The 26380-nt window shown below is 38.9% G+C and overlaps 2 protein-coding genes across 6 annotated transcripts in view; both read right to left on the bottom strand.

Annotated features, from left to right (window-relative positions):
* Positions 1–10689, bottom strand: part of LOC122680009 (membrane-spanning 4-domains subfamily A member 5-like) — a 42273-nt gene extending 31584 nt beyond the window's left edge. The window contains exons 1-3 of one of the 3 annotated variants that reach the window (XR_006336629.1): positions 10398–10689; positions 9337–9390; positions 3712–3855 (exon numbers count right to left, since the gene is read on the bottom strand). Coding sequence is in view for 1 of the 3 variants with exons in the window: in XM_043880863.1 (XP_043736798.1) it covers positions 3712–3855; positions 9337–9384 (192 nt within the window). In the remaining 2 variants the exon portion in view is untranslated. The remainder of the gene's footprint in view (positions 1–3711; positions 3856–9336; positions 9391–10397) is intronic. The other 2 variants (XM_043880863.1, XR_006336602.1) reach the window with 2 other exon arrangements.
* A 13526-nt stretch (positions 10690–24215) lies between these two features.
* Positions 24216–26380, bottom strand: part of MS4A13 (membrane spanning 4-domains A13) — a 28100-nt gene continuing 25935 nt past the window's right edge. The window contains exons 7-8 of one of the 3 annotated variants that reach the window (XM_043914644.1): positions 25079–25151; positions 24216–24471 (exon numbers count right to left, since the gene is read on the bottom strand). In XM_043914644.1, coding sequence (XP_043770579.1) covers positions 25092–25151 — 60 coding nt within the window. In that variant the 3' untranslated portion in view covers positions 24216–24471; positions 25079–25091. Of the gene's footprint in view, positions 24472–24558; positions 25152–26380 lie in introns of those variants that run through there. The other 2 variants (XM_043914654.1, XM_043914635.1) reach the window with 2 other exon arrangements.

The following is a 26380-nucleotide window of genomic DNA, read 5'->3' as shown; positions in this document are numbered from 1 at the left end:
GGATTGAGTGGTTTAATCTCCTTGCAGTCCAAGGAACTCTCAAAAGAGTCTTCTCCAACACCACAGTTCGAAAGCATCAATTCTTTGGTGCTCTGCCTTCTTTACGGTCCAACTCTCACATCCATACGTGACCACTGGAAAAGCCATAGCTTTGAGTTATGGACCTTTGTCAGCAAAGTGATATCTCTGCTTTTTAGTATGTTGTCTAGGTTTGTCAGAGCTGTCTTTTCAAGGAGCAAGCATCTTTTAATTTCATGGCTTCAGTCATCATCCACAGTGATTTTGGAGCCCAGGAAAATAAAATCTGCCACTGTTTCCACTTTTTCCCCATCTATTTGCCATGAAGTGATGGGACTAGATGCCATGATCTTAGTACTTTGAATGTTGAGTTTCAAGCCAGCTTTTTCACTCTCCTCTTTCATCATTCTCAAGAGGCTTTTTAGTTCCTTTTCACTTTCTGCCATTAGGGTGGTATCCTTGATAGCTCAGTTGGTAAAGAGTCTGCCTGCGATGCAGGAGACCCCTGTTTAATTCCTGGGTCGGGAAGATTTCCTGGAGAAGGGATAGGCTACCCTCTCCAGTATTCTTGGGCTTCCTTTGTGGCTCATCTGGTAAAGAATCCTCCCGCAATGCGAGAGATCTGGGTTCAATCCCTGAGTTGGGAAGATCTCCTGGAGAAGGGAAAGGCCATCCACTCCAGTATTTTGGCCTGGAGAATTCCGTGGGCTGTATACAGTCCATGGGGTCTCAAAGAGTTGGACACTACTGAGCAACTTTCATTTTCACTTTTCATCTACGAAAGTAGAGGTACTTTTTATCTTACTTCAACTTAGGTGTGTATCATCTTATTCATTGTTTTATTCAAGTCCCTAGAACAGTTCTTACAGATAGTGGCTGTCCAGTATGTTTCCTTACTGAATGAGTGAAAATAGAACTTAAACAGTGTAATTCATTTTAAAAATGAGGTCAAACAAACAAGTGAAAAGCACTTTCAATAGATTCCATGTCTTCTGATTCACTCTTCAGAGTTCAACTTCAACTAGTTCCCAGATGGTAGAGACCATGAAACATAGCCTCCTGTGAAATACCAATCACGATCCCTTCAGGTTTATTTGGTGTGTGTGTAAATTACAAACTGACTCCAAAATTTATATGGTAAGGTGATACAAGGATAGCCAAGTTAATCTTGAAGAAGAACATGACCACCTGTACTGATATTAAAACTTATTTAAAGACACTGTAGTGAAGACACTGTGATATCATCACAATTATAGAAAAATAGGTTCAGAAATGGATTCAACCCTATGTGGACATTTGATTTATAGAAGCAAAAGAATCTTCTTCCCAATAAATGACACTTTTGAAAATTCATATTCTATAAAAATATAATTTGATCCCTAATGTATATCATAAAAATAAATTCAAGGTACACTGGAAATCCAAATGTAAAAAGGTAAAACAGTTTAGATTCTAGTACATAATATAAAAATAACTTCCAAATCTAAAAGCAGAAAAAATTTATTAAATTAGGTATAAAAAGTACTACCTATAGAGGGAAAATTATCGTAGTGGGTAGCACTGAAATTAATAAATTATTTAATTGAAAGACATCCTTAAGCCATAGAGTGGAAATGACAATTAGGATGCATAAACTGATAAAGAGTTTGTGTCCAGAATATATGAAGAATTACAGCAAATAAGTACAAGACAGAGAGAAAACCCAATTAAAAAATGTGAAGAAACTTGTATAGGTGCTTTTAAAAGAGGATGTCAAAATAGACAATAAGCAAAAAACTTCTCTACCTTATTAGTTAGCAAGGCAAGCTAAAACTCCAAGTTTAGAAGCACTAACCAGAATGGATAACATGAGGAAACCTGGCAATTCAAAGCACCGCGGAGGGCACGCGCGCTTGTGTGCTCTGGAGCTCAATCGCGTCCACTCAGTGTGACCCCATGGACTGCAGCCTGCCAGGTGCCTTTGTCCTCGGAGATTTCCAGGCAAGGACACTGGAGTGGGTTGCCATTTCCTCCTCCAGGGGATCTTCCTGACCCAGGGACCAAACCCACATCCCCTGCGTCTCCTGCACTGCAGGTGGATTCCTTAGCATGGAGTCATAGAGGGAAACCCTGAGACTCTATGAGGAAGCCCACAGAGGATACAGAATGACAGTAATTTACTGCCTCCTAAAAAGGACGCAAATCGGTAAAACTACCTGGGAGAGGTTTAGCATTAAATACTAAAGCTGAGTATGTGTGTAAACCTATGATGTTGCAATTTTGCTTTTGTATATATACCTAAAAGTGATACCTGCACATGTGCGGCTAAAGGCATGGACAAGAAAGCTACTGATAGCCCACACTGGAAGCTCTGTAATACTTCAAACTGGAAGCGACCTAAGTGTCCATTCATTAGATTATACAAACTACAGTAGATGAATACAATGAAATATTAATCAGCAATAATCATGAATGGACTACAGCTATATCACAGCTATATCAATAACAAGGATGGATCTCACAATCCTAAGCTGAGCAAAGCAGCCAAATACAAAATAATACATACTGTCTGATTCTACTTACATAAAGTTTAAAAGCATGTAAGAGTAATGTACGATATTAGAAGTCAGGCTAATGGTTAAGATAGGAGGGAGAGGTTATTGATCGGAAGGGACATGAGAGGAATTTCTAAAGTGCTGGAATTTTTTTTATCTGACCTGGGTGTGAAAGTGAAAAGTGAAGTGAGTAAAACTATGGAAGCAAAAAGAAAGAAAGAAGCTGGGTAGGGTGAGACAAAATGGAATTGCCGGTACCAAAGGGAAATGGGTTATTGTTTCAAACTGAATGGTTCAGGTAGGCCTCATTGAAAAAGTTATTGTTGATAATCGATTATTATAGTGGGTTGGCCAGAAAGTTCATTTGGGTTTTTCCATAAGACCTGATGAACGTTTTGTCTCACCCTACCCAACATTTTCTTTCTTTCCTTCTATAGCTCCATTATCTTCTAACATTTGACTCCTGGGTAGAAAAAAGCTGTGAAAGGGCTGGGATCTTTGCTTTGTTTACTGATGCATTTCATACACCTAGAACAGATACCTGATACATAGTATTAGTATATATTGGTTGAGTGACCAAATTTCAAATGTATTACTATTATCATTCAGCATTTTGTGGGGATAATAGCATATCACTCACCATACTATCAGACATAATAAAATTTACTTTGGAAACTTCCGTTCAATTCTACCAAATGCTTCTTGGACAGTAAAACAAAAGATTTCATTTTTATTTCCCTGTACAAATTCTATATATTCCACTATTTCCATGGCAATAATGTTCTCACATCTTGTTTGCCCCACTGGAAAAAATAAATGCCCTGTGAGCGGTGGAACAATTTCCTATTTTCCTACCATTTCCTATTTTCCCAAAATGTCCCTTGTGCATCTTACCACTATTTCCCCCTATTGAAGAGTGTGTAAAAAGCGGATCTTTAACAAAACAGTCTCTTATTATAGAAGAATTTTACTGGTATGATCTAAGTTTTTTTCCATATTGGTATATGCCTTTCAACTAGATATAAGAATAAATTCCTTGAAAACAGTGGTTGTGCATTTTTAGTGTCGCATACTGTCTCTGGTATGCGACACAGCTCAGAAACAATCATCAAATGAATAAATTAATAAAGAACAATAAAGGAGTAGATTATTTACTCACAAAACCAGCTGCCCAAAACGGGAATCCTGACAGCACTGCAACAGGAATATATACTCTTTGAAATGCTATAATTTGTGAGATTAACAAATATGTCCAGAGCAGTCCCAGGGAGTGAACAAACAGACCAGTCATTATTTGCACGGCCTGAGAGAAAAGAACACCATTAATTACTTACTTCTATTCCAGTCCAAGCTTTGAAAGGGACACACATCAAGAGAACGCCGAGGTGGACAGGGAAAGTGACAACCTAACATAATTTTAGGGTTTTCAACATTTCATTCAGATGAGGAGGGTTTGTTAATATTTCAGAGCAGTGTGCAGATACAGTGGCTATATACATGTCCAATAAAACTACTAAAAGCCTGTTTATCTGCTGCATTCGAGAGACTGTAGGGCACGAGCCTTGGAGCCCTGAACACGCTGATCTCAACAGCCTCCGTCCCCGCACGTGGTCAGCGACCGTCGCCTGCAGAGGCGGCTCCTCGGTTTTGCAGGCCACTAGCCCTGCCTTTCGCTCATGGTCCCAAACTGGGCCTTGGGCTTTGACTCCTTCTGTTTTGCCCACCCGTCATGCCACGTGCGACAGGGGTTTATATCAGAGTCCTGGGTCCTGTATAAATAAGGGCTAAAGAAAGAGAGTGAACCCTTGAGTTCCCTGGTTTTCTACAGCTCTTCCGGGGGCCTGTTACTGGTGTGGGGATTGTGGAGGATTTCTGCCCACTGAAGTCAGGCTACGTACGGCAGCTTCAGAGCCACAGGAGAAGGACAGCTCTAAGCTTGCTGTGCAGAGCCCCCTAACGCCTCACTGTAGGGCCTTTCAGCTGGTTTTCTAACAGATGTTTCTCAGCCGTGCCCGCTTCTGCCACGGCTGAATAAGGCACCCCTCCCTGCTCCTGGGCATCCACCAAACATAGGAATTCAGCTTAAAAAAACTAAAGGAGTTACACTGGCATTCAGAACAGAAAATCTCTTGCCTTACTATATCTCATACTTTTTAAGTAATTTAATTTCTTTCTTTCTTTCTTTTTTTGGCCACACCTGTGTGGCACAAAGGATCTTAGTTCTCCGACCAGGGATCAAACCTGCATGGAGATACACAGAGGCTTAAACGCTAGATAGCCAGCAAAGTCTGTGCAACTCATATTTCCAGAATGTCTGGGTAAACTGATATCCTTTTCCTCAAAAAACATATCCTTTTAAGCAGGATAACTTCAGCTTGAAGTCTGCAGTAGGCTTCTGTTCTGGTTATGTGATGATGAGCAGAGCTAAGAAGCGGCTAGTTGCTGCGATACCCCCCTCCTGGAGAGTACTCAGGCGCAGCTGGAAACTAAGCATTTAGCGGCACTTCCGGCAGGCTGCCGTTGAAGGAAGCGGCAAGGGGGCGCTGCATTCGCCAGGACTTTGCCCGCTACTGCAGTGGCACAGAGTTTTAGCTCCTTGCTGAAGCTGGAATACACTGACGTTTTCTAAAGTCCGAGTTTAGAAGATCGAAGGATAAAAAAAAAACCAAAAAACCTTTCATATCCAAATAATTATAGATTGCAAAAATATTACAGAGAGACCCTGTGCCCTGAACCTGGACGCTCCCAGGGGCCGCATAACCGTATCACACCGCCAGGACGCGGAGATGGAGCTTACAGTTCTGTGCCATTGCTTCTGTCTCCCGCCACCATGCTCAAGAAACAGAACTTCCAAATTACTACAAAGGCATCCTTCATCCCACAGCTCTATAATCACTCTCCTTCCAACTTCCTCAATGTCTGGAAGTCACTAGTGTGTTTTCCATCTCTACACTTGGGTCATTCTGAGAATGTTATATAAATTGAATAATTCAGCATGTAACTTTTGAGACTGACTTTTTTCATTTAGCTCTATGCCCTTGAAATCCATCTTAGTCGGTGTGGGTCTCAATGCATTTTCTTTTATCCATGATATGGATGACTATAGTTTATTCAGTTATTCACCTATTGAGGTGATTTCCACTTCGATAATTTCGACATTGAGGGCTATTACAAATAAAACTATTGGCTTCTTCTTGTGTACTGTCTTTGGTTATAGCATCAGAGTAATATTGGCCTATTCAAGTAATTCAAGAAGTGTTCCCTCCTCTTCTGTTTTCTGAAAAAGATTATGAAGAACTGGTGTTAAGCATTCTTAAATTATTAGGCAGAATTCTTTGGTGAAATATACATGCCTGGCAATTTCTTTTTTAGGAGGTTTAAAATTACAAATTCAAGAGCATTTTATATCTTTCCATTTCTCTGTATCATTTTCAATTTCTTTTATCAACATTTTATAGTTTTCAGAGTATAGGTCTTTTACCTTCTTGGTTAAGTTTATTCCTAGATATTCTTTTTGATGTAATTTTCTTCCTTTCTATTTTTGATAGTTCATTATTAACACAAAAAAAAGAATTAGATTTCTGTATATTAATCTTGTATCCTGCAACTTTACTGAAACCATTTAGTATTTTTAATAGTTTTTGGGAGCAGATTTAGTGTTTTCTCTATAGAGATCATGTCATCTGCAAATAGTGACAGTTTTACTTCTTCCTTTCCAACTTGGGTGCATTTTCTTTCTTTTTCTTGACTGATTTCTGTGGCTAATACCATGTTAAATAGAAGTGGTAAAAATGGACATCCATGTCTTATTCCTGATTTTAGAGGATAAGCTTTTAGCTTTCCACCATCACGTATGATGTTAGCTGTGGGTTTGTCAAAAATGGCTTTATGTTGCTATGTTCCCTTTATACCCATTTTGATAAATATTTTTTAATCATGAATGGGTGTTGAATGTTGTTAAATGCTTCTTCTGTATATTGAATTGATCATGTGATTTTTATCCTTTTTAAAATTGTGGTGTATCATATCGGTTGATTTGCAGATATTGAACCATCCTTGGGTATGATGGTTCATCATCCTGGGTGTGATCCTCCCACAACTGTGCTCTCTCCTTGGCAGCAGCGGCCTTTGCCCTGGTGCGGAGCAGTGCAATAGGGGTCAGAGTGAGGTGCTTGGCTTAGATCAGTATGTACACTGGGGTAGTTCTGGGGTGCCAGTCAGGGTTCCAGGCAGCTTCTGTCTGCTTGGTCTGCCTTGTTTTGTGATTAAGTAAGCGTGTGAACACCCTTTATGAGTAGAAGTTTTTCATAGCTCTACTGTCAGTCTGGAGCTAGTTTTCAAACATGTTAAGGAAACTTGCCCTCCCTGTGTTGGGCTCCTGGTTTGGAGTGCCTGATATGTGGTTTCAGTTGTTCATTTCCCAGAGAGGATCTCTGAGCCTGTGTGATCCCCTCTGTCTGTGTCGGCCTCCTAGAGACATGGATCCTGACCTGACCTCTTCTCCTCCCTTTAAACCTGACTTTGTGTGGTTCTTCCTATAGCCTTGGCTATATAAGAGTTTTTCTGCCAGTTTCAGTTTGCTTTCAGTGAGAAGTGCTCCACATATAGATGTATTTTTGATGTGGTTGTTGGGGGCCAAGAGCTGCACGTGCTTCTGCTCTGCCATCTGGATCTCCTCTCACACGGAATAATTTTTATTGTTATACTTAAAGTTTACTGGTTCTTTTCTCTGTCCTGTCCATACTCTCATTGAACTCGTCCAGTGAGTTTTTTTCCAGTTATTGCATTTTTCAGTTATAAAATTTCCATTTGGTTTTCTCTATTTCTTCTATTTCTTTTCTTTGAATTTTTATCTATAAACTTGTTTTAAGTATGGTCATAATTGCTTGTTGTTACATTTTTCTAACAGCCACTTAAAAATTCTTATCAGATAATTCTAACAACAGTGTAATTCTGGTATGGGCATCTATTCATCGTCTTTTCTCATGCAGGTTGAGATTTTCCTGGTTATTTTTTGGATGAGTGATTTTCAGTTGTACCGTGGACACCACTTTGCAAATAAAGGTCCATACAATCAAAGTTACGGTTTTTCTAGTAGTCATGTACAGATGGGAGTTGGACCATAAAGAAGACTGAGCACTGAAGAATTGATGCTTTTGAACTGTGGTGTTGGAGAAGACTCTTGAGACTGCAAGGAGATCAAACCATTCAATCTTAAAGGAAATCACCCCTGAATATTCACTGGAAGGACTGATGCTGAAGTTGAAGGTCCAATATTTTGGCCACCTGATGTGAAGAGATGACTCACTAGAAAAGACCCTGACGCTGGGAAAGACTGAAGGCAAAAGGAGAAGGGAGTAGCAGAGGATGAGATGATTAGATGGCATCACTGACTCAATGGACATGAATCTGAGCAAACTCCGGGAGATAGTGGAGGACAGTTGAGCCTGGCGTGCTGCAGTCCATGGGGTTGCAAACAGTCAGACCCAGCTTAGCAACTGACCAACAACATGGCTGAGAAAATAGGCTTTCCTTGTTTTTTTTTTTGTCTGTGCTTAATGGTGTTTTTGGGTTACAGGCTTCTTGAGCACTCAGTTCTGGAGATGTGAAGAAAAACAAACAAATAAAATGCCCCAGGAAACTCACCACCATGTCATTCTTTGGATTTCAAGGTCCCTAGCTCTTCTGCCTTCTGAAAATCTTTCAGTCTTCTTTGTCCAAAGTTTTAGCTGTAACTAGTGGCAGGAATAGAGAAAAGTCTATCTACTTCACCTTGTCCAAAACTGGAAAGTAGAATTAAATGAGATCTAAACTCTTAGGTAATGGTAGATCTCATCAGAAGGATAGTAACGTGACCAGTAACATATATATATATTCTCAGAAACACTTTATTCCTTCTCAGTAACCATATTGGATTAGCAGAAAAGGGGGTTAGGAATCTAGATCTTAACATCAGAAAATTGGGAATGAGGAGTGGAAACTTGGGTTCATTGTCTGCTTTATACAAGGCTCTTAGTACAATTCTTGTTGAGGTCAGGTAGATCTTAAATAAGGGAAGACAATAATAGAATTGAGGAGTCAGAAACATTCCTGGACCAAGCTTTAATCCTGTTGGTTTAATTCCTAATCTGGTTCCATCATCCAAAAATGTGGGTGGCTAATGAAAAAGGATGTAACCTGCTAGATTTGATGAGTTGATTGGGGTAACAGTGCCACGTCTGTAGGATGATTTCAAGAATATAGTGCCATTATGATCACTGTCCACAATGCTGTACAGTCTGCAGATTTTCCTGAATATTATTCCCACAATCTGACCATTTCATTTGGGACCACTGTCATCATCAGCTCAGCTCAAAATAATTTATAGATGCCAACAAGGGATTTTTATACCTAGTTCCAGACTCAGAGTATACTTCTTGGGAGTATGACTAGGTTGCAGTGGTTTGGGGTTATTTAAATATAGTTGATAGATTCATAATTTTTGCTCTGTTTAACTTTAATATGGTGGATATTTTCAGGTGGCGTGTGGAGAATGCAGATATTATTACATAATCATTTCAGGGCACTTTCACTACCTCTCTTTCATTTGGGGAGTTCATAATGGAGGTGGTTAAAGACCTCTCCTTTTTATATTTAGATACCTATTTTATATTTAGATTCATACTGATGTTTGACAGAAAACAAAATTCTATAAAGCAATTATCCTTCAATTAAAAAATAAATAAATTTTAAAAAAGAAATTGCAACATTTTAGTCATTTATTTGCTCAAGTATTAGTTCTTACCCCCAACATTCTTGCTTCCTCTCTTATCCACACAAGATCTTGTGGCATTTTTCACTAAGGATACAAGAGAGAAATGAGAAGATAAATGCTTCTTTTTTATAGGAAAATACGGAGGCAAATAAATACTAATTATGTCCTTGAGTAAGATGCTTAAAATTGAGGGAAGTTTAATCCTACAGCTGCTCATTTTTCACTGTTTCATAATTTCCTGAGAGATGTTTTTCATCAAACCACCAATATCACTATCTTGAAAAATCCAGTAATTAGTTCTCAAATACTTTTGTTCATTTAACAACCTTAAATAGGACTCTCTCTGTGTGTGTTAGTTGCTTAGTTGTGTCCAACTCTTTGCAACCCCACGGACTGTAGCCCACCAGGCTCCTCTGTCCATGGAATTCTCCAGGCAAGAATACTGGAGTGAGCTGCCATTCCCTTCTCCAGGGGATCTTGCCCACCCAGGGACTGAACCCTCACCTCCTGCATTGCTGGCAGATTCTTTACAGTGTGAGCCGCCAGGGGACTGTGAAAACCAGTTTACGGTGGCTGCTCCCGTCCGTCAGCCCCTCTAAGTATTACCCACATCCCCACATTTACAGGGTCAAAAAAGCTGGATTTTTTGTCTTGCTGAGTTTCTCACGGCACCTGGCTAACTTCTTGCCTTTAGATTATGTAATCATATCTGTTCATACAATACAATAAATGTACACATGTACCTTCGTTTTGCTATTGCTAGTAAGAGATGGTTTTTTTCTTGCAACCAAATTGTCTTTTTTTTTTTTAATCACCTGTCCTCTAATTTTTCTCACATGGCAATCTACTCTCACAGTCTAATCTCCCGAATCTCCAATGTCTGGCGCCTTTTCTCCCTGTCAACCTCTTTATTTTATAGCCATATCAGAAATATAAGACTTTGTCTTTAAATTCACTAACAAACTTTTCCTTCCATTTACACGAACTCTTAAGGTCTGAGTTCTCTTAGCTGGCCTCCTGAAGCCTGAAACCGAAAGAGGCAGAAAAGTATAGCAGAAAGAGCCAAATTTGAGTCCAAATCTTGTCCTTACCCATATCCTTTATTCTCTCAGAGGGTGATTCCTCAGCAGCAAAACCCCTCTAGAATTGCGCAGGGTGGCAAATAAGACCAACCGGCACAAAACGGAAACTCAAGAAGACCTTGCGTCGGGAATGCCCGCCCTCGGCATGGTCTACACCAACCGTGGGTCCCTGCTCACTGAATCACAGGGCGAGCCAGGGGGGCGCGATCTCGCCGGCGGTGCCCTTCGTTCCGGACCCAGAGGCCCGGGCGGCAGCACTGGCCGAGCCGGTCCTGCCTCCCCGACCGGGCCCCGCATCCCCCTCGCGCGGCTCCAACGCAGCAGTTGTGGCGGGCGCGAGGGGCCCCGGGACGCGTGCGGGGCGGCCTCGCCGGGAGGTGGAGTCTGCAGGTTCCCGGGACACGGTTAAGGACGGGATGGAGCGGCAGAGGAGAAGGGAATGGCAGCCCACTCCAGACCTCCTGCCTGGAGAATCCCATGGAGCCTGGCGGGCCATGGTCCATGGGGTCGCAGAGACTCGGACACGACTGAAGTGACTAAGCACGCACGTAGGCGGTCAACAGAGACAAACCCTTTGCTGCCTGTGTTGGCATCACGCTCTGCGTTTGTGAGCATCACAGTCTGGGCCAGGCCTGATTATTCCCTGGCTGCTTCAGCAGCCACATCTCCATCAAACACACGGTCTCCTCTCCTTCTTCTGCTAGGTTTGTACCAGCAACGGTCTTTCTGCTTTTAATTTTCACAAGTTGTACCGGGAAGAGAACTGCTCAGCAAAGCTGAGTTCTAGGTTTTATTAGAGGCATGGGTGCTTCAGCAAAATATTTATCTTTTTCCTTCGGTTGTTTTTCTGTACAATGAGATAATGTATTTTCTGTGTACCTCCCGTGTTCACACTAAGTTACTCTGAGAACTGAAATCAGGTTATACAAGTTTAAAATATGCTGTAAACAGGTCCCAACAACTAATATATTAGAATTCTAGCTTGAGAGCCATCTCCATGATGACATGATACTGGGTACCATCAGTTCAGTTCAGTCGCTCAGTCGTGTCCAACTCTTTGTGACCCCATGGACTGCGGGCCTCCCTGTCCATCACCAATTCTTGGAGCATGCTCAAACCCATGTCCATTGAGTCGGTGATGCCATCCAACCATCTCATCCTCTGTCGTCCCCTTCTCCTCCTGCCCTCAACCCCTCCCAGCATCAGGGTCTTTTCCAATGAGTCAGCTCTTCGCATCAGGTGGCCAAAGTATTGGAGTTTCAGCCTCAGCATCAGTCCTTCCAGTGAACACCCAGGATTGATCTTTAGGATGGACTGGTTGGATCTCCTTGCAGTCCAAGGGACTCTGAAGAGTCTTCTCCAACACCACAGTTCAAAAGCATCAATTCTTCGGCGCTCAGCTTTCTTTATAGTCAAACATTCAATCCATACATGCTTTTTAATATGCTGTCTAGGTTGGTCATAACTTTCCTTCCAAGGAGTAAGCATCTTTTAATTTCATTGCTGCAATCACCATCTGCACTGATTTTGGAGCCCAGAAAAATAAAGTCAGCCACTGTTTCCAGTGTTTCCCCATCTATTTGCCATGAAGTGATGGGACTGGATGCCATGACCTTAGTTTTCTGAATGTTGAGCTTCAAGCCAACTTTTTCACTCTACTCTTTCACTTTCATCAAGAGGCTGTTTATTTAGTTCTTCTTCACTTTCTGCCATAAGGGTGTTGTCATCTGCATATCTGCAAAGTAGAGGCCAAACCCTAACTGGAATGGATTCAAGAGAGAATGGGTGAGAGGAGATAGTTTGGGAATAGTCAAAATGGAAAGTTTTTTTGAGTTTCATTTTTAAACAAAGGAAAGAAATGTTTTCAAAGAAAAGAAAGTGGTCAGGAGGTTTTTGTTTTAAACAGGAGAAACAACATCCTTTATATATTTGAGAGAGTGATCCAGAAGAGAGGGAAGACCTGAAGTCATCAAATGAAGTGAGGATGGAGTGGGAAGTCTTTTTGACTGTCTCCTGGAATCTGCATTTTATTGGGCACAGAAATCTGTATATCTCTAACCTCTTCACAGGAAACATTCTGTATCTCCTTTTCCTGAAAACCTTCCTTTCTTTTGAGGGCAAGACTTTTCTAAGCATTTGCTCACTTTCTGGAACCAAGAGTCCTTAGGTAGGGTGAATGATGAATACATTTTCTGTGAATTCTACTGAAACTGCAAGACCCACACTGCCCTTCAGTAGCCACATGTGGCAATTAAGCCTTTGAAATGTAGTTCGTCTGAGCTGACATGTTAAAATACACACAAAATTTTTGAAGACTGGATATGATGAAAAAGAGTGTAAAATATCTAAATACTTTTGAAATGTATGGTTAATGAAATATATTATTAAACCTAATTTCACCTATTTCTGTTCACTTTCTTAGTGTGGCTACTAGAAAATTTTAAATTACACATGTAGCTCATGTTATTTTTTGTTGGATAGAGGCACTCTAGATCTTTTCACTCTCCTATAAGCCTCTTCCTTCTTTCAGTTCATCTCTTCTTGATGTCTTCTGTCTGCATTTACATGAAATCTTAACAAGGCCCAAAAGGCACCATGTGAGCTGGCTCTGCCTGTCTTTCCAACTTTGTCCTTAATCACCTTCCTTTTTAATCAATGAGTTCTAGACATGCTATCCTCTCAGACCAGCCAATCTCTTTCCTTTCTCAGGATTTTATTCTATTGCCTCTGCTTGGAGTGCTTGTCTTCTGACTTGGAAAATGGCTTGAAAAACCACCTTCTTAGATAAGCACTTATTTTCTATCTAAAATAGTGCCAGCTATCCACACCATCTCTCTTCCCATTATCCTAGTCATTTCCTAAAAAGCATTTTCTAACGCCATGCTTCCTAAAATTCTCCTGCAAAGTCATTAAAACAAACAAACAAACATATGTATCATTTATCTTCTCCTTGACTCCATTAGAGCAGGGATCTTGTCTGTCTTGTTTACAACCAGGATCTAAAACAAGGGTGGATATCTAAATAGATGATACATGAGCACAAGCAATAAAAATTGATTATATGTATGATAACATAGGAATACTTAAATGTTTTAGTCAAATTTGGTACATGTCTGTTTGGGTAGTATGTTATTGGAAATTATAGAAACTAAAAATAAGTGATTAAAGCTGCTTTAAGTAATTACGGCTGAAACAGCTTGCTTTGTCACCACTGTCTGTCTGCTCCTTTAGTTTCAGCACTTGACTCTCCTAGTTCTCTGCACACGCTTTGTGGACTCCTTTCCATGGCCTTATATTTTGGCCTTAAATGAAATTCTTCCCTAGGATCGCTTCCATTTTTACTCTTGTCAAAAATCATAACTAGAAAAGACCCTTTGTCTCTGATTTTAAGGCCATTCGATGAGGCCTGGATTCTCTAAGAGGCCATCTGGTCCTTACTTTGTAATCTTTCATACCTGGCTTCTCATGGACATTTGATTGCTGAATCTGGGCTTTCTTCATTAGAAATGCCATTTGCATATATGGAGTGCACCATAATCCTATAAATAACTTCCAAAGCTAAATTACCATTTTAGAATTCTCTACTGAATTCCTAGTCTCATATTTCCAACTTCCTAATAAATGCTTCTACATAGATTTTCCAAAAGCACCTCAGATTAAAAAAAAAAAAATCCCATCTAAATGCATCATCTGCCTATGATAAACCTTTTCTTTCCCCTCTATTCCAGCTAACTCCCAAGCCCCAGCACTGGTATCACTTGCAAATATAACCAGTCTCCAAATTCTTCTCTGATTTTTTCTTTCATATACATCACGAACTTTTCACTCCTTGTCTTCATCTCCCATATTCTAGCTGTAATATGCATCATCTCTCCTCTAGAAAATTGCAGCAATTGTCTAACCTAGATATCCCATTTTTAGTACAACGGCCACCTCAGTTACATTCTTCACATTGCCACTTCAAGAACTAACCACAAGTCTGTGTTTCCACAGTACTCCATCATGGACTGACTGGAATTCCAGTGCCTTAGCATGTCATTCAAATCATATTTTATTTTCCCCTTGTCGACTGTACAGCCTCACTTGCTACCTTCTCTCCACAGACACTGTGGTTCATTTATCAAGCTACTTTCCATTCTACAAATATGCCATACCTTCTTCCTTCAGTCAGAGCAGGTCAAGTAGCCATTGAATATGAACTCATTTTAATTAAATCTCTATTTTTGAATGAATTTGACTAAGTCTAGTAAGTAGGGAGATACCATTATCAGACATTAGAACTTGTGTGTGTGTGTGTGTGTGTGTGTGTGTGTGTGTGTGTGTGTGTATAACATTATTTTCCTTTTCCACTCAATTTCAGGGGCTGGCTCATAATATTTAATGACTGAAAACATTTTGTTTTCTTAAAATGTATGGGCTTAATGTCAGTTCAGATAGTTTGAGTTCTTAAACTTTAGGTTGATTAATAAAACTGAGGCACTAGGGTCAAATTATCTGTGTGTTTTCTTTTCCCTTATTGGTTTCTTCTATAGAATTGTCTCTCTGGGAAGTTTTTTCATATTCAAGATACTATAATCTTTATTGATGACTATCCCTGTTATCTGACACATTTGTTTTGAGTAAAACTGAAAAGTCTTAGGCCTAACTTGGTGAGTGTGATATCCTGTTCTTCTAGACTAAAACTCATTTTATTTCTTCACAAAATGTGAACTCTGTTTTTACATCCTATCTTCTATCAATCACTTGTGCTTTGAAGTGAAAGTGACAGTTGCTCCGTCATGTCCGACTCTTTGTAACCCCATGGACTATATATAGTCCATGGAATTCTCCAGGCCAGAATACTGGAGTGGGTAGCTTTTGCCTTCTCCAGGGGATCTTCCCAACCCAGGGATCAAGCCCAGGTCTCCCACATTGCAGGCAGATTCTTTACCAGCTGAGCCACAAGGGAAGCCCAAGAATACTGGAATGGATAGCCTAGTATTCTTTATTTGTGCTTTTATATGAATGAATTTCAGAATTGGGACTACTATTAGTCTATTCCCGTGAGAACCTAGGATTAGAAAGAATGATTATCTGGGGGAACTGTGGTTTGACTCAGACATACATGGACCACCTAAAAGTAGGCCTCTTTTATCATCTGGTTCCTAATCCCCTCCTGCTGCTGAAAGTCCAACCCTCAGCCCTTCCTTCAGTTCTAATGTTGCCAGGAAGCAGAATTTTTCTCATAAATTCCTAACCCCCATACTCCTTTGGAGAAAAGATATGCTCTCTCTTTTGGACCCTGGTATTGCCTTTGGATTTTTTGTTAAGTGTGAGTCTGTGGCATGGGCCTTAAAAACAGCTGACATGGAAATTAATTGCTGGGTAGTAGCAGGGACGGGGGAGCCTGGTGGGCTGCCCTCCATGGGGTCGCGGAGTCGGACACGACTGGAGCGACTTGGCAGCAGCAGCAGCAGCAGTGTTCCTCACTCAGTCCTGTCTGACTCTGTGCGGCCCCATGGACTGTGTCCTGCCAGGCTCCTCTGTCCATGGGATTCTCCAGGCAAGAATCCTGGGGTGGGTTGGCATTCCCTTCTCCAGAGGATCTTTCTGACCCAGGGATCGAACCTGGGTCTCCTGCACTGCAGGCAGATTCTTTACTGTCTGAGCTATCTGGCCCTGAGATTTTGTTTGTTGGGAGATTTTCGATTATTGATTCAACATCCTTGCCTGTTACTGGTCTGCTCAGATTTTCTATTACTTCATGGTTCAGTCTTAGTAAGTTGTAGGTTTCCGGGACTTTATCCATTTCTTCTAAGCTATCTAATTTGTTGGCATGTGATTGTTCACAGTATTCTCTTATCATCTTTTATAATTGGCATCAGCTGTAATGTCTCTTTTTATAATTTTACTAATTTGAAGCATCTATTTTTTCTTAGTTTAGCTAAGACTAAGAAAAATTGTCAGTTTTTTTTTCCAAAATCTAACTCTTAGTCTTGTTCATCTTTTCTACTGTCTTTCTAGCCTCTTATTTACTTCTGCTCTAATCTTTACTATATTCTTTTTATTAACTTTGGGTTTAGTTTGTTCTTTTTCTGTCCCTGAGTTGTAAGATTAGATGTGTACTTGAGATCTTTTTAATGTAGGCATTCATTTCTATAAACTTCCCTCTTACAACAGCTTTCACTGCATCCATCTTAACATGTTGCATTTACACTTCTATTTATCTCAAAATATTTATTTCCCTTTTGATTTCTTGACACTTTGTTCAGAAGCATTTTTTTCATTTTGTGTAAAATTTCCAGCTTTCCTCAACTTCTTTGTAGTTTTATACCATTGTGATTAGAAAAGATATTTGGTATGTTTCAATCTTCTTAAGTTTGTGAAGACTAGTTTTTTTTTGACCCAGTATATGATCTATCCTGGAAAATGTTCTATGCTCCCTTGAGATGAAGATGTATTCTGCTGCTGTTGGATATGATCTTCTGTATATATGTTAGGTTCAATTGTTCTAAAGTACAGTTCAAGTGCATTATTTCCTTACTGACTTTCTGTCTGGATAATCCATTATTGCTATTAATTTCATTGCTGTCTATTTTTGCCTTGAGATCTATTAATAATGTTTAATATATTCAGGAACTTCAAAGTCACATTCCAGAGGAGCATGCAAATGGGATGTGAAGAATTTGTGATCGTTGTGCAATGTACCACTTAACCAGTTTTATCTTCTTTCTCTTGGCCTGTATGCAAACTTAACTTTCGCCTAACCTAAGAGCATCATAAATCATATAAATTAGCATATGCTCTAGTGTCTACATTTTCGTGTCCTGTTAGGTATTTTTAACTTCCTACAATTTGGCCCAAGATGTAAGTACTGAGACTTTATTACTTGCCCTTTCCATTACTGACTTATTTGACTAACTTGAATCCCTATATTGGGACTCCTTTGGTTTCATGATACTATAATTCCTTAATTTTCTTTTCTTCCCCCTATGACCACTTCCCAGATTCTGCTGCATCTTCTTTCTGGCCATGATCTTAAAGTTAGTTTTTTTCAGAGTTCTTCCCTTAGTACTCTTTAACTATTCACTCAATACTTTCATCCTGTTTGGTTTCATCCATCCTCATACTTTTAAAACCAATTGAAATTGTTAGTCGCTCAGTCAGGTCCAGCTCTTTGTGACCCCATGGACTGTAGCCCGCTGGGCTCCTCTGTCCGTAGAATTCTCCAGGCAACAATACTGGAGTGGGTTGCCTCTTCCTTCTTCAGGGGATCTTCCCAACCGAAGGATCAAACTCGGGCCTCCTGCATTGCAGGCAGATTCTTTACTGTCTGAGTTGCCAGGGAAGCCCTTAAAAAATAACTGGGCTGAAATAAATATACCAGAGGCTATCCATATCAAGTATACAGTTAGATGAATTAAGCAAATTGAAAATCCATGTATCCTTCACCCAGTTTACTAAAGAATCACTCACTGGCTCTGTGGTATCACAACCCAGATCTTTTCTGGTTTTAACTTCGACAAGGCTTACACAGTGCAGAGAGGTCCCACGTCGTCTTTACCCAGTATCCCCAGTGGTTACGTCTTATGTAGTACAGTACAATATTCAAACTAGGTATTTCATGTTGGTACTATGTGTGTGTAGTCCTATGCCATTTTATCACATATGTACAGATTTCCTCTGTCACCTGAAAGTAGAGTGTTCCCATGAAACCTTTTGTAAGCTGAAGTGAAGACTCAATTACCTTAGGATACATCTTACTAACAGATACACAAAATAAATCTAGATAAAGCACAAATGCTCAGAGACACAATTCAAAGCTATGGTGACTTGATGCTGAGATGCTGAGTTCTGGAGAGGGAGCTTGGCAGTACCTCTCTTGCTGCTTGAAGTGCTTGCTGCAAAATAAACACTGGATGCTATTTTTGCTTTCTGCCTTTTTTTTTCTCTTTCATAAAATTGAAAACACTCTTCAGATTTCTTTCAATTAGGTGAAAACAGGTTCTAATGTAGGTCTTTCATAAAAGTGAACATAAAGTGAACTTTTAGAAAGTGGGGGATGCCTGCAGAGTCATGTGATATCTACAGCAATCAAGACCCAGAGCTATCCCATTACCACAAAGATGGCCCTCACCTGCTCCTTTGCAGCCACACCCAGCTCCACCACCCTCAATCAGCAATCTGTTTCCCGCTATCTCCGTGTCTGCCATTCAAGGATATTTATACAGGGGACCCTTGAGCGACATCAGGACTCACCAGGGACACCAAAATCCACAGATGTTCAAATCCCACAGTTGACTGTTTGTGGCTCTGCATCCATGAATTCAGCGAACCACAGTTCATGCAGAGTCTGTGTGTAAGTGGACCTATGCAGTTCACAGCTGTATTCTCCAAGGGCTAACTGCATGTGCTGTGCTGTGCTTAGTCAGGTCTGACTCTCTGCGACCCCATGGACTGTAGCCCGCCAGGCTCCTCTGTCCATGGGGGTTCTCCAGGCAAGAATACTGGAGTGGTTGCCATGCCCTCCTCCAGGGGATCCTCCCAACCCAGGGATCAAACCCAGGTCTTCTGCATTGCAAGCCAATTCTTTACCATCTGAGCCACCAGGGAAGTCCAAAAACAAACAAAAAAAATGTGGAATGATACAGTACTTGACCTTTTTGAGATTGGCTTTCACTCAGAGTAATGCTCTTGGGATCCATTCAAGTTACTATATTTGCTAATGGCATTTTGTTAAGAATTTTTTTTTTGCATTCTAATGAAGGATATGGTCTGTAATTTTCTTCTTTTGGTATTGCTTTTTTACTATTTTACCATCATGGTAACAGTGTTTTGCCTGTTCTATTTTCAGGAAAAGATTATGTAGAATTGGTATTACTTTTTCTTAAAATAGTCCATAGAATTCTCCAGTGGAACCACGTAGGCTTGAAAAATTATTTGCAGGTAGTTTTAAAATATAAATCAGATTTGAAAAATATCTATAATAATATTCAAAAGTTCTATTTCATTTTAGCAAGTTATGGCAGCTTGCACTTGTCAAGGAATTGATCCATTCAAGTAAACTGTCAAATTTATGCATAGAGTTGTTTGTAGTGTTCCCTTACCATCCTTTCCGCTCACCACAGGTGGAAAATGCTTTATATTCCCCTTGAACTGATGATATTCTACACATGGTGGAAACTATCTTAGAGTATGGGTAAAGGATCCCAACTGCGAGATCAGCACCCAGGAGCACTGCAGCGTCCAAATATATCACCATGTGATGGAGAAACATGTCATCTGCTTGATTTTACAGAAAAAATGGGGGATTTTCAAGTCTGTAAAGGAGGACGGCTGCAATACCATTCATCTCTGTGTCAAGGAATGCAGGGCTTTCATGAATCCAAACACCAGAACCCACAGTCTACAGAGCTGGACTTCACGGTGACAGGGTCCAGGGGCTGCCAGATGGCCATGGAGCAGTCACAGGCCACTGTGATCAGGAAATTTTTGTCCAAATCTGCAAAGTGTAGGCAAACACGTATTTGCCCGAGTTTGCTTTCTTTGGGACCCCTTCCCATCCTTTTCATGTCTGTGGGCTTTTTAGTGATAGCTCTCATTTCATACCTTCTGTTAGTAATGTGTTTCTTCCCTTCCTTAGTCTTCATAAAGTTTAGTCAGTTTCATCATCAATCTTTTCCAGAATTAGGTTTTTTTTTCTGGTTTTGATTTTTCTAGTTTCCTGTTTTCAGTTTTATTGATTTAATTTTTCTGTTTCCTTCTGCTTGCTTTTGGTTCCTTTTTTTTTTAAAGTTTCTTGAGTTCAAACGTTAGATTGATTTAAGGCGTTTCCTATTTTCTAATGTAAACATTAAATGCTATAAATTTCACTGTTTTAGCTGTATCACAATAAATTTGGTATGTTGCATTTTCATTCCCATGTTGTTTGCATGCATGCTAAGTCACTTCAGTCGTGTCTGACTCTTTGTGACCCCATGGACTGTAGCCCGCTATGCTCCTCTGTCCACGGGATTCTCCAGGCAAGAATCCTGGAGTGCGTTGCTGTGAAACATTTTTAAAAATTCCCTTGAGACATCCTCTTTAACCTGGGCATTATTTAGAATTATGTTGTTTAATTTCCATCTTTTCTTCTGAAAAGTTACTACAATCTTGACTTCCAATAGGTATTTTGTTGGTTTTTAATCCTTAAACAAATTGAATCATAAAGCATGTAATACTTCATGCTTGATACTTTTGCTCAACACTAAATTTACTTCGTGAGATTATTCTACCACTGATGAACATTTGGATTTGGAATTTTAGATTATTTTTCCAGTTGGGGTTTGGAATACAGATTCTAGGACTATTCTATGAATATTCTTATCTTTTGTTAAGAGCATATATATTAACTTTTATACTTTGAATCTAGGAATGAAGTTTCCATATTGGATATTCTCAAATTGGTATCCAAAGTGGTTTAAGCAATTTATATAATTCTATCAGCAGGGTATGTAAATTACAGATTCTACACATGATTCCAAAGACTTGGTATTATCACTGCTAAATTTTTTTGCCATTCAGGTGTGTGAGTAGTGCTATTTTTTACTAAAATCTTCAACATTTTAATGGTTTTTGTCTGCTTATTCCATCAATTATTGAGAAAAGTTGCTAAAATTTTTCCAGTATAATCATGGATGATTACTTTAGTTCAACTTGCTTTATGTATTTTAATATTATTCACATACAAATATAGAATTATAACTTCCTAATAGATGGGACTCTTTTGACTGAATTTCCTTTACATCTTTGTTTTTCTCGCTTTAATATTTTCTCTAAAACTACTTAGTTTACCTCTCTTTTTCTTTTCTTGCCTTCTTTTGAATTTTTCACGTATTTTTATTTCATTTTTAATGAAATAAAATTTCATTTTATTTAGTTATTATAGCTTTTATTATTCTTTCAGTGTTTGCCTTAGAGGTTAGAACAGGCAACCTCAATTTATTAGGGGCTGTTGTAAATTGTCTGCTTTACAGACAAGGCAAGACCTTAGATACTTTAACAACATTTATCACCTGCCTTGTGCTATTTCACTCTCTTTAAAGGTAGTTTAGTATGCCTAGCAATGACCATTTATATGGTCACTATATTTACTCAGAAATTTATCCTTTTAAATTTGTACATCTTTTCCTTTTCTGCTTCTTCAGGTTTCCATCTGAGATCATTACCCATTTGTCTAAAGAACACTTACTGAAATTTTAGCTCAACGTTGAAGGCTTTTGGCTTTTATTGGTTTTGGTTAACAAGTCAGCCATCATTCTTTTTATCATTGTTCTTTGAACCTAAAATGTCTTTTTACCTTGTCTACTTTTATGACTTTTCTCTTTGTGGCTGGTTTTATGCAGTTTTACTATATTGTACTTAGATGTGGGTTTCTTTATATTTACTTAGCTTAGGATTGTAGCTCTTCTTGAATCTATAGCTAGTCATTTTTAAAAATAAATGGGAAAATTCCAAGATATAATTTATTTAAATATTACTTGTTTTCTCTTATCTCTACTCTCCTTCTGAACTTCCAAATACACGGCATTGGACTTTTTACCAGTTATCATGTCTCTTACCTTGTCCATTATTGCATTTTCCAACATTTATCAATGCTTCAGTTTTATTTTTCCTTTTTCTTTTTCTTCCAGCTTACTAATTTCTTGTCAGTTATGTCTACTTGCTGTTACATTCATATATTTATATATTAACTTCAGCTGTAGTGCTATTTCTCATTTCCATTTGATTTTTTTTTTTTTTTTACAATTTTCATTTCTCTGCTGAAATCCTGTCATTTAAAGTTTTATAGTTCTGTTATTTGGTCTATTGTGGGTCTGTATTTTTTTTACTGGAGTTCAATTAATTCTTGTTTTACTTTGATTGGATTCCAGACATTGGGTATGAAAAACTGTAGTGATAACTTGATGCTTTGGATAATGCTATCTTCCTCTTGAAATGATTTATACTTGCTTTGGTCAAATGTTAGATTTGGGGAAGCTTATTTTCATACAATCTGCAATTGAACTGAGCATCAGTCTATGAGAGGGATGGCTCATTTTTGTTCACCTTTACTGCTAGGATATAGTTCTTTTTTTTTTTTCAAATTTAACTGTTTTTCTAAATTGGAGAATAATTGCTTTACAATGTTGGGGCGATCTCTGCCGTACATCAGTGGGAATCAGTCTCACTGTATAGGTCTTCCCTCCCTCTTGAGTCTCCCCCTCTCCCACCAGCCCACCCCTCTAATCACAGAGCACCAGACTGGGCCCCCCGTTTGACACAGCAGCTTCCTGCTAGTGCTCTGTTTCACACATGATGGTGCATATATGTCAACGCGACTTTCTCAGTTTGTCCTACCCACTCCTTCCTCCGCTGTGTCCATCAGACAGTTCTCTACACCTGAGTCTCCATTTCTTCTCTGTAAATAGGTTTATCAGTACTATTCTTCTAGATTCCATATATATGAGCTAATATACAACCGAATATTACTCAGCCATAAATAGGATACAGCTTTTATAAGGATCATAACAGAAGTCCTGGGTGTCTATGAGCTTCTGGTGGGCATGAATTCCAATTACCTTCATAACTCTTTAAGAACATGAGAAGCCCTTAAGTTTCTTAACACTTACCTGTTGTTTGCAGTTCAGAAACTGCATCTGCAGGGGCAGCTGTGCTAAACGTCTGTGCCGTCTCGGTTTCAGTCCTGGAGTCCTGGCCCCTTCGTCCCCGCTCCCTTAAGGCCTAAACTTCCCGCACCTTCACACGGACGGTGCTTTAAAATTTTGACTTGCTTCTATACATTCTTTGCAGGAGGCTTGGACTTCAAGAACTTAGTTTTTAACTGCTGGAAATGGAAACCCTCCTATTTCCATATTTGAAACTGTCATCAAATCATTCTCCTTCTATACAGCTAACCTTTTCCCCAGCCTCCAATTGTGTATTTTCAACTGCCCAAGAGACATCACCACTTTAATATCTCGTATCAATCTCAAATTCAACTATCCAAAATGGAACTTACCACTTTATGCAATCCTGCTGTGTCTTCTGCATTTTGTATGCAAAAACTGAGGGTCATTTTAGACTTATTTTTCCCCTTAATACCTTATTTTTAATCAGTCAACAAAACTAAAACGTGTCCTTTTTTCTCTGCTTGTTTGAGTCATTGCATTAATTATCCATTACTCTCACCCACAGTCTACTTGTTCTTATCAAAGCTTTCCTCTTTAACGCATTTCCCTCCATTTATTACTTTTTTCTCAGGTGTAACGTCAAGCTTATTGTTTCCTCCTTAAAAGCTCTTCAGTCATTTTGCACTATCTGCAAGATGTATTTCAACACTTTAGTCATAGGTCTTTGATGATTTGACTCTATCATCTGGTCTCTCCCTACTTTTCCAACTTTTACTCTCGACCTATTTCTCCCTGTCATTATGTTTTAATGATACATATTTATTTTAGCTATTAGAATATGCTGTGATCTTTTTCACACATCTTCTTTTTTTGCATGAGCTAATCTTTTCACTTCAAATGTCTGCCACCTTTCAATCTGCTTGGTAAACTATGATTACTCCCCCGCTCAGAGGTCATATTCTTGAACTTTATTCCTTCTTATTTCCCAATAAAAGAATCATTATCTTTTTTCTTCTGTTTTTCTCATAATTATGTTAATAAAGTGTCACACTACCGTATTGATTTGTTAACTGTTTGTTTCCTTCCTTAAAATAAAAACTCTTTGTGATGAGGTGCCTCATTAATTTTTGTTACTACAAAGTTTAATGTATTTGTTGGTACACTGTAATCACTCAATTAATGTGTGTAAGATAAGCACTAAAATTCTTAGAACAACAAAATCTTCATTTGTATTATTAAATAACAATTGATGAAACTTCTTGAGAGACAAGGTAGAAAACAAACAAATAAAAAACAGTAGCACATTTAAAAGAGAGCTACATATACTCACTGGCATGATTAATATTGCTGAGCAAGGCTTTCTGAAGTTCTTTTCCATATTTGAAGGAAGGATGACTCTGAAGTCACAACAGATCCTTGGGAAATTTTCCTTAGTATGGAAGAGCAGCCTGTTGCTTTGAAAAGCAATTGAACAGGTGATCCAAGCAATGAAAAGAAATAAGAAGCAAGGGGGAACAAAAGGGAAAAAAGACAGCAGAGACTTTTAGGGCAGAAAGGAATTTTAATGAGGAGAGGAGCCGTCAGTGAAGGGACTGAATTGGATGCCTTTTGATTTGTACTTTGTTCAGGCAGCTAGCTCGGGTAGAAGAATTCAGACTGAAATGTACCCTTCACTCATAGAATCAGAATCTTAAGTTATTTAAAATTTTCCTGAGAGTTATACAATATCATGCTCCAAGTCTGTGTAGCTTGTACTCTAGAGACAATCGCAAATCTTTTTAACGGTTTCTTACAAAAGCTCCGTTAGGAAGAGTTGACAGCTATTCAGTGTACCTAGAAAATAATTTTTTCCTTGTCATAATATTATATTTAACTGGGGGAAAAGCTTTCCAATTGGAGCCTACAAAAATATGTGCAAAGAATTTTCTTGAATACTGAAAAGGAAAATTCAGCTTGTTTCATATTTTCTTTTGCACAAAACCTGTGGACTTTGCAGCAGCTTTGTCACACAGATATATCATTAGGGCCCACGTCAGGTAAGAGCATCAGGAGAATTCTCACATTTCTAAGGTTTCTATAAAGCATCCTCAACTTCCTCTGTGACAGCCGTATGATCATCTTCATTTTTGCGACACTGAAAAAAAAATTAACATCTTAAAAATCACATTATGACTCCTAAAATCATACATGTAGTAAATACTTAGTTTTTTAAAAATACAAGCAATAGTGATGTTCATGGAACAAAATGTTAAGGTGCCATTTGTCCTCTTCTGGTTTCATCTCTGTCTCAACCCACTCTCTTAATTGCTACTGAATCACATACGACTTTTGGTATACTCCCAGACTTTTAAAATAAAATATTCATGGTCTTCTACAACACCAACAAATGCCAGCACTCCAAATGGGAATGTAACGACATTCCCAATTATTACGCATTCCTTTCCTCTAAAAGTAATGCCATTTTCACTTACAGGCAATCCATCCTTTCTTTTCTTTCTAATTTTACCAATAGCTTCCAGCCCTCCCTCTAAACATAATTTAGCTTTAGTTTTGCCTGATTTCAAATATTCTGTGAGTAGAATAAAAAAGTATGCATTCTTTTGAACTTACTTTTTAATAGTCAAGATTATTATATAGGATTGATCTATGTTGTTAAGTGTAGTTATTCCTCATTTTAATCACCATGTAGAACTTTATTCTCAATATATTCACCACTCACTGAATGCATTTCCACTTCAGGACCATTATGAATAATACTGATACATATGTTTATTTTTTTCCCTAGAAGTTTATCTTGCTTCATGTGTACACACATTTCTGTTGGGCACATAATAAGTTACTGGTAGGGTATGCATAGCTTAACCTTCAGTAAATAATGCCCTGAAGATTTACAAAGTTGTTGCAGTAATTTATACTCCAACTAGGAGTGAGAAATTTCATTTATACACAGTCATTGCTGCTGCTGCTGCTGCTGCTGCGTCGTTTCAGTCGTGTCTGACTCTGTGCGACCCCGTAGACGGCAGCCCACCAGGCTCCCCCGTCCCTGGGATTCTCCAGGCAAGAACACTGGAGTGGGTGCCATTGCCTTCCCCCATACACAGCCATTACCATCACTTAAAACCGTACTCTGAAATTTAGTCATTCTATTAGGTACTTAATATCTCATTGTAGTTTTATTTTAACGTTATTATTGAAATGGCTGGATTTATGTCTGACTGCTTGCTGTGTGTTCTCTACATGTCGCATGTCTTTTATATTCCTCCTTTACTTGTTTTTCTAAATAAAATACTTTCTATGTATTATTTTAATTTCTTTGTTAATTTTACTTTAGAATATTTTGGGAATTTTCTTAGTCATTGGTCA

Source organism: Cervus elaphus, chromosome 1, assembly GCF_910594005.1.
Source record: "Cervus elaphus chromosome 1, mCerEla1.1, whole genome shotgun sequence".
NCBI classification, from domain to species: domain Eukaryota; kingdom Metazoa; phylum Chordata; class Mammalia; order Artiodactyla; family Cervidae; genus Cervus; species Cervus elaphus.
The sequence above is the reverse complement of the archived record's forward strand: the minus strand, read 5'-3'. Positions and strand labels throughout refer to the sequence as shown.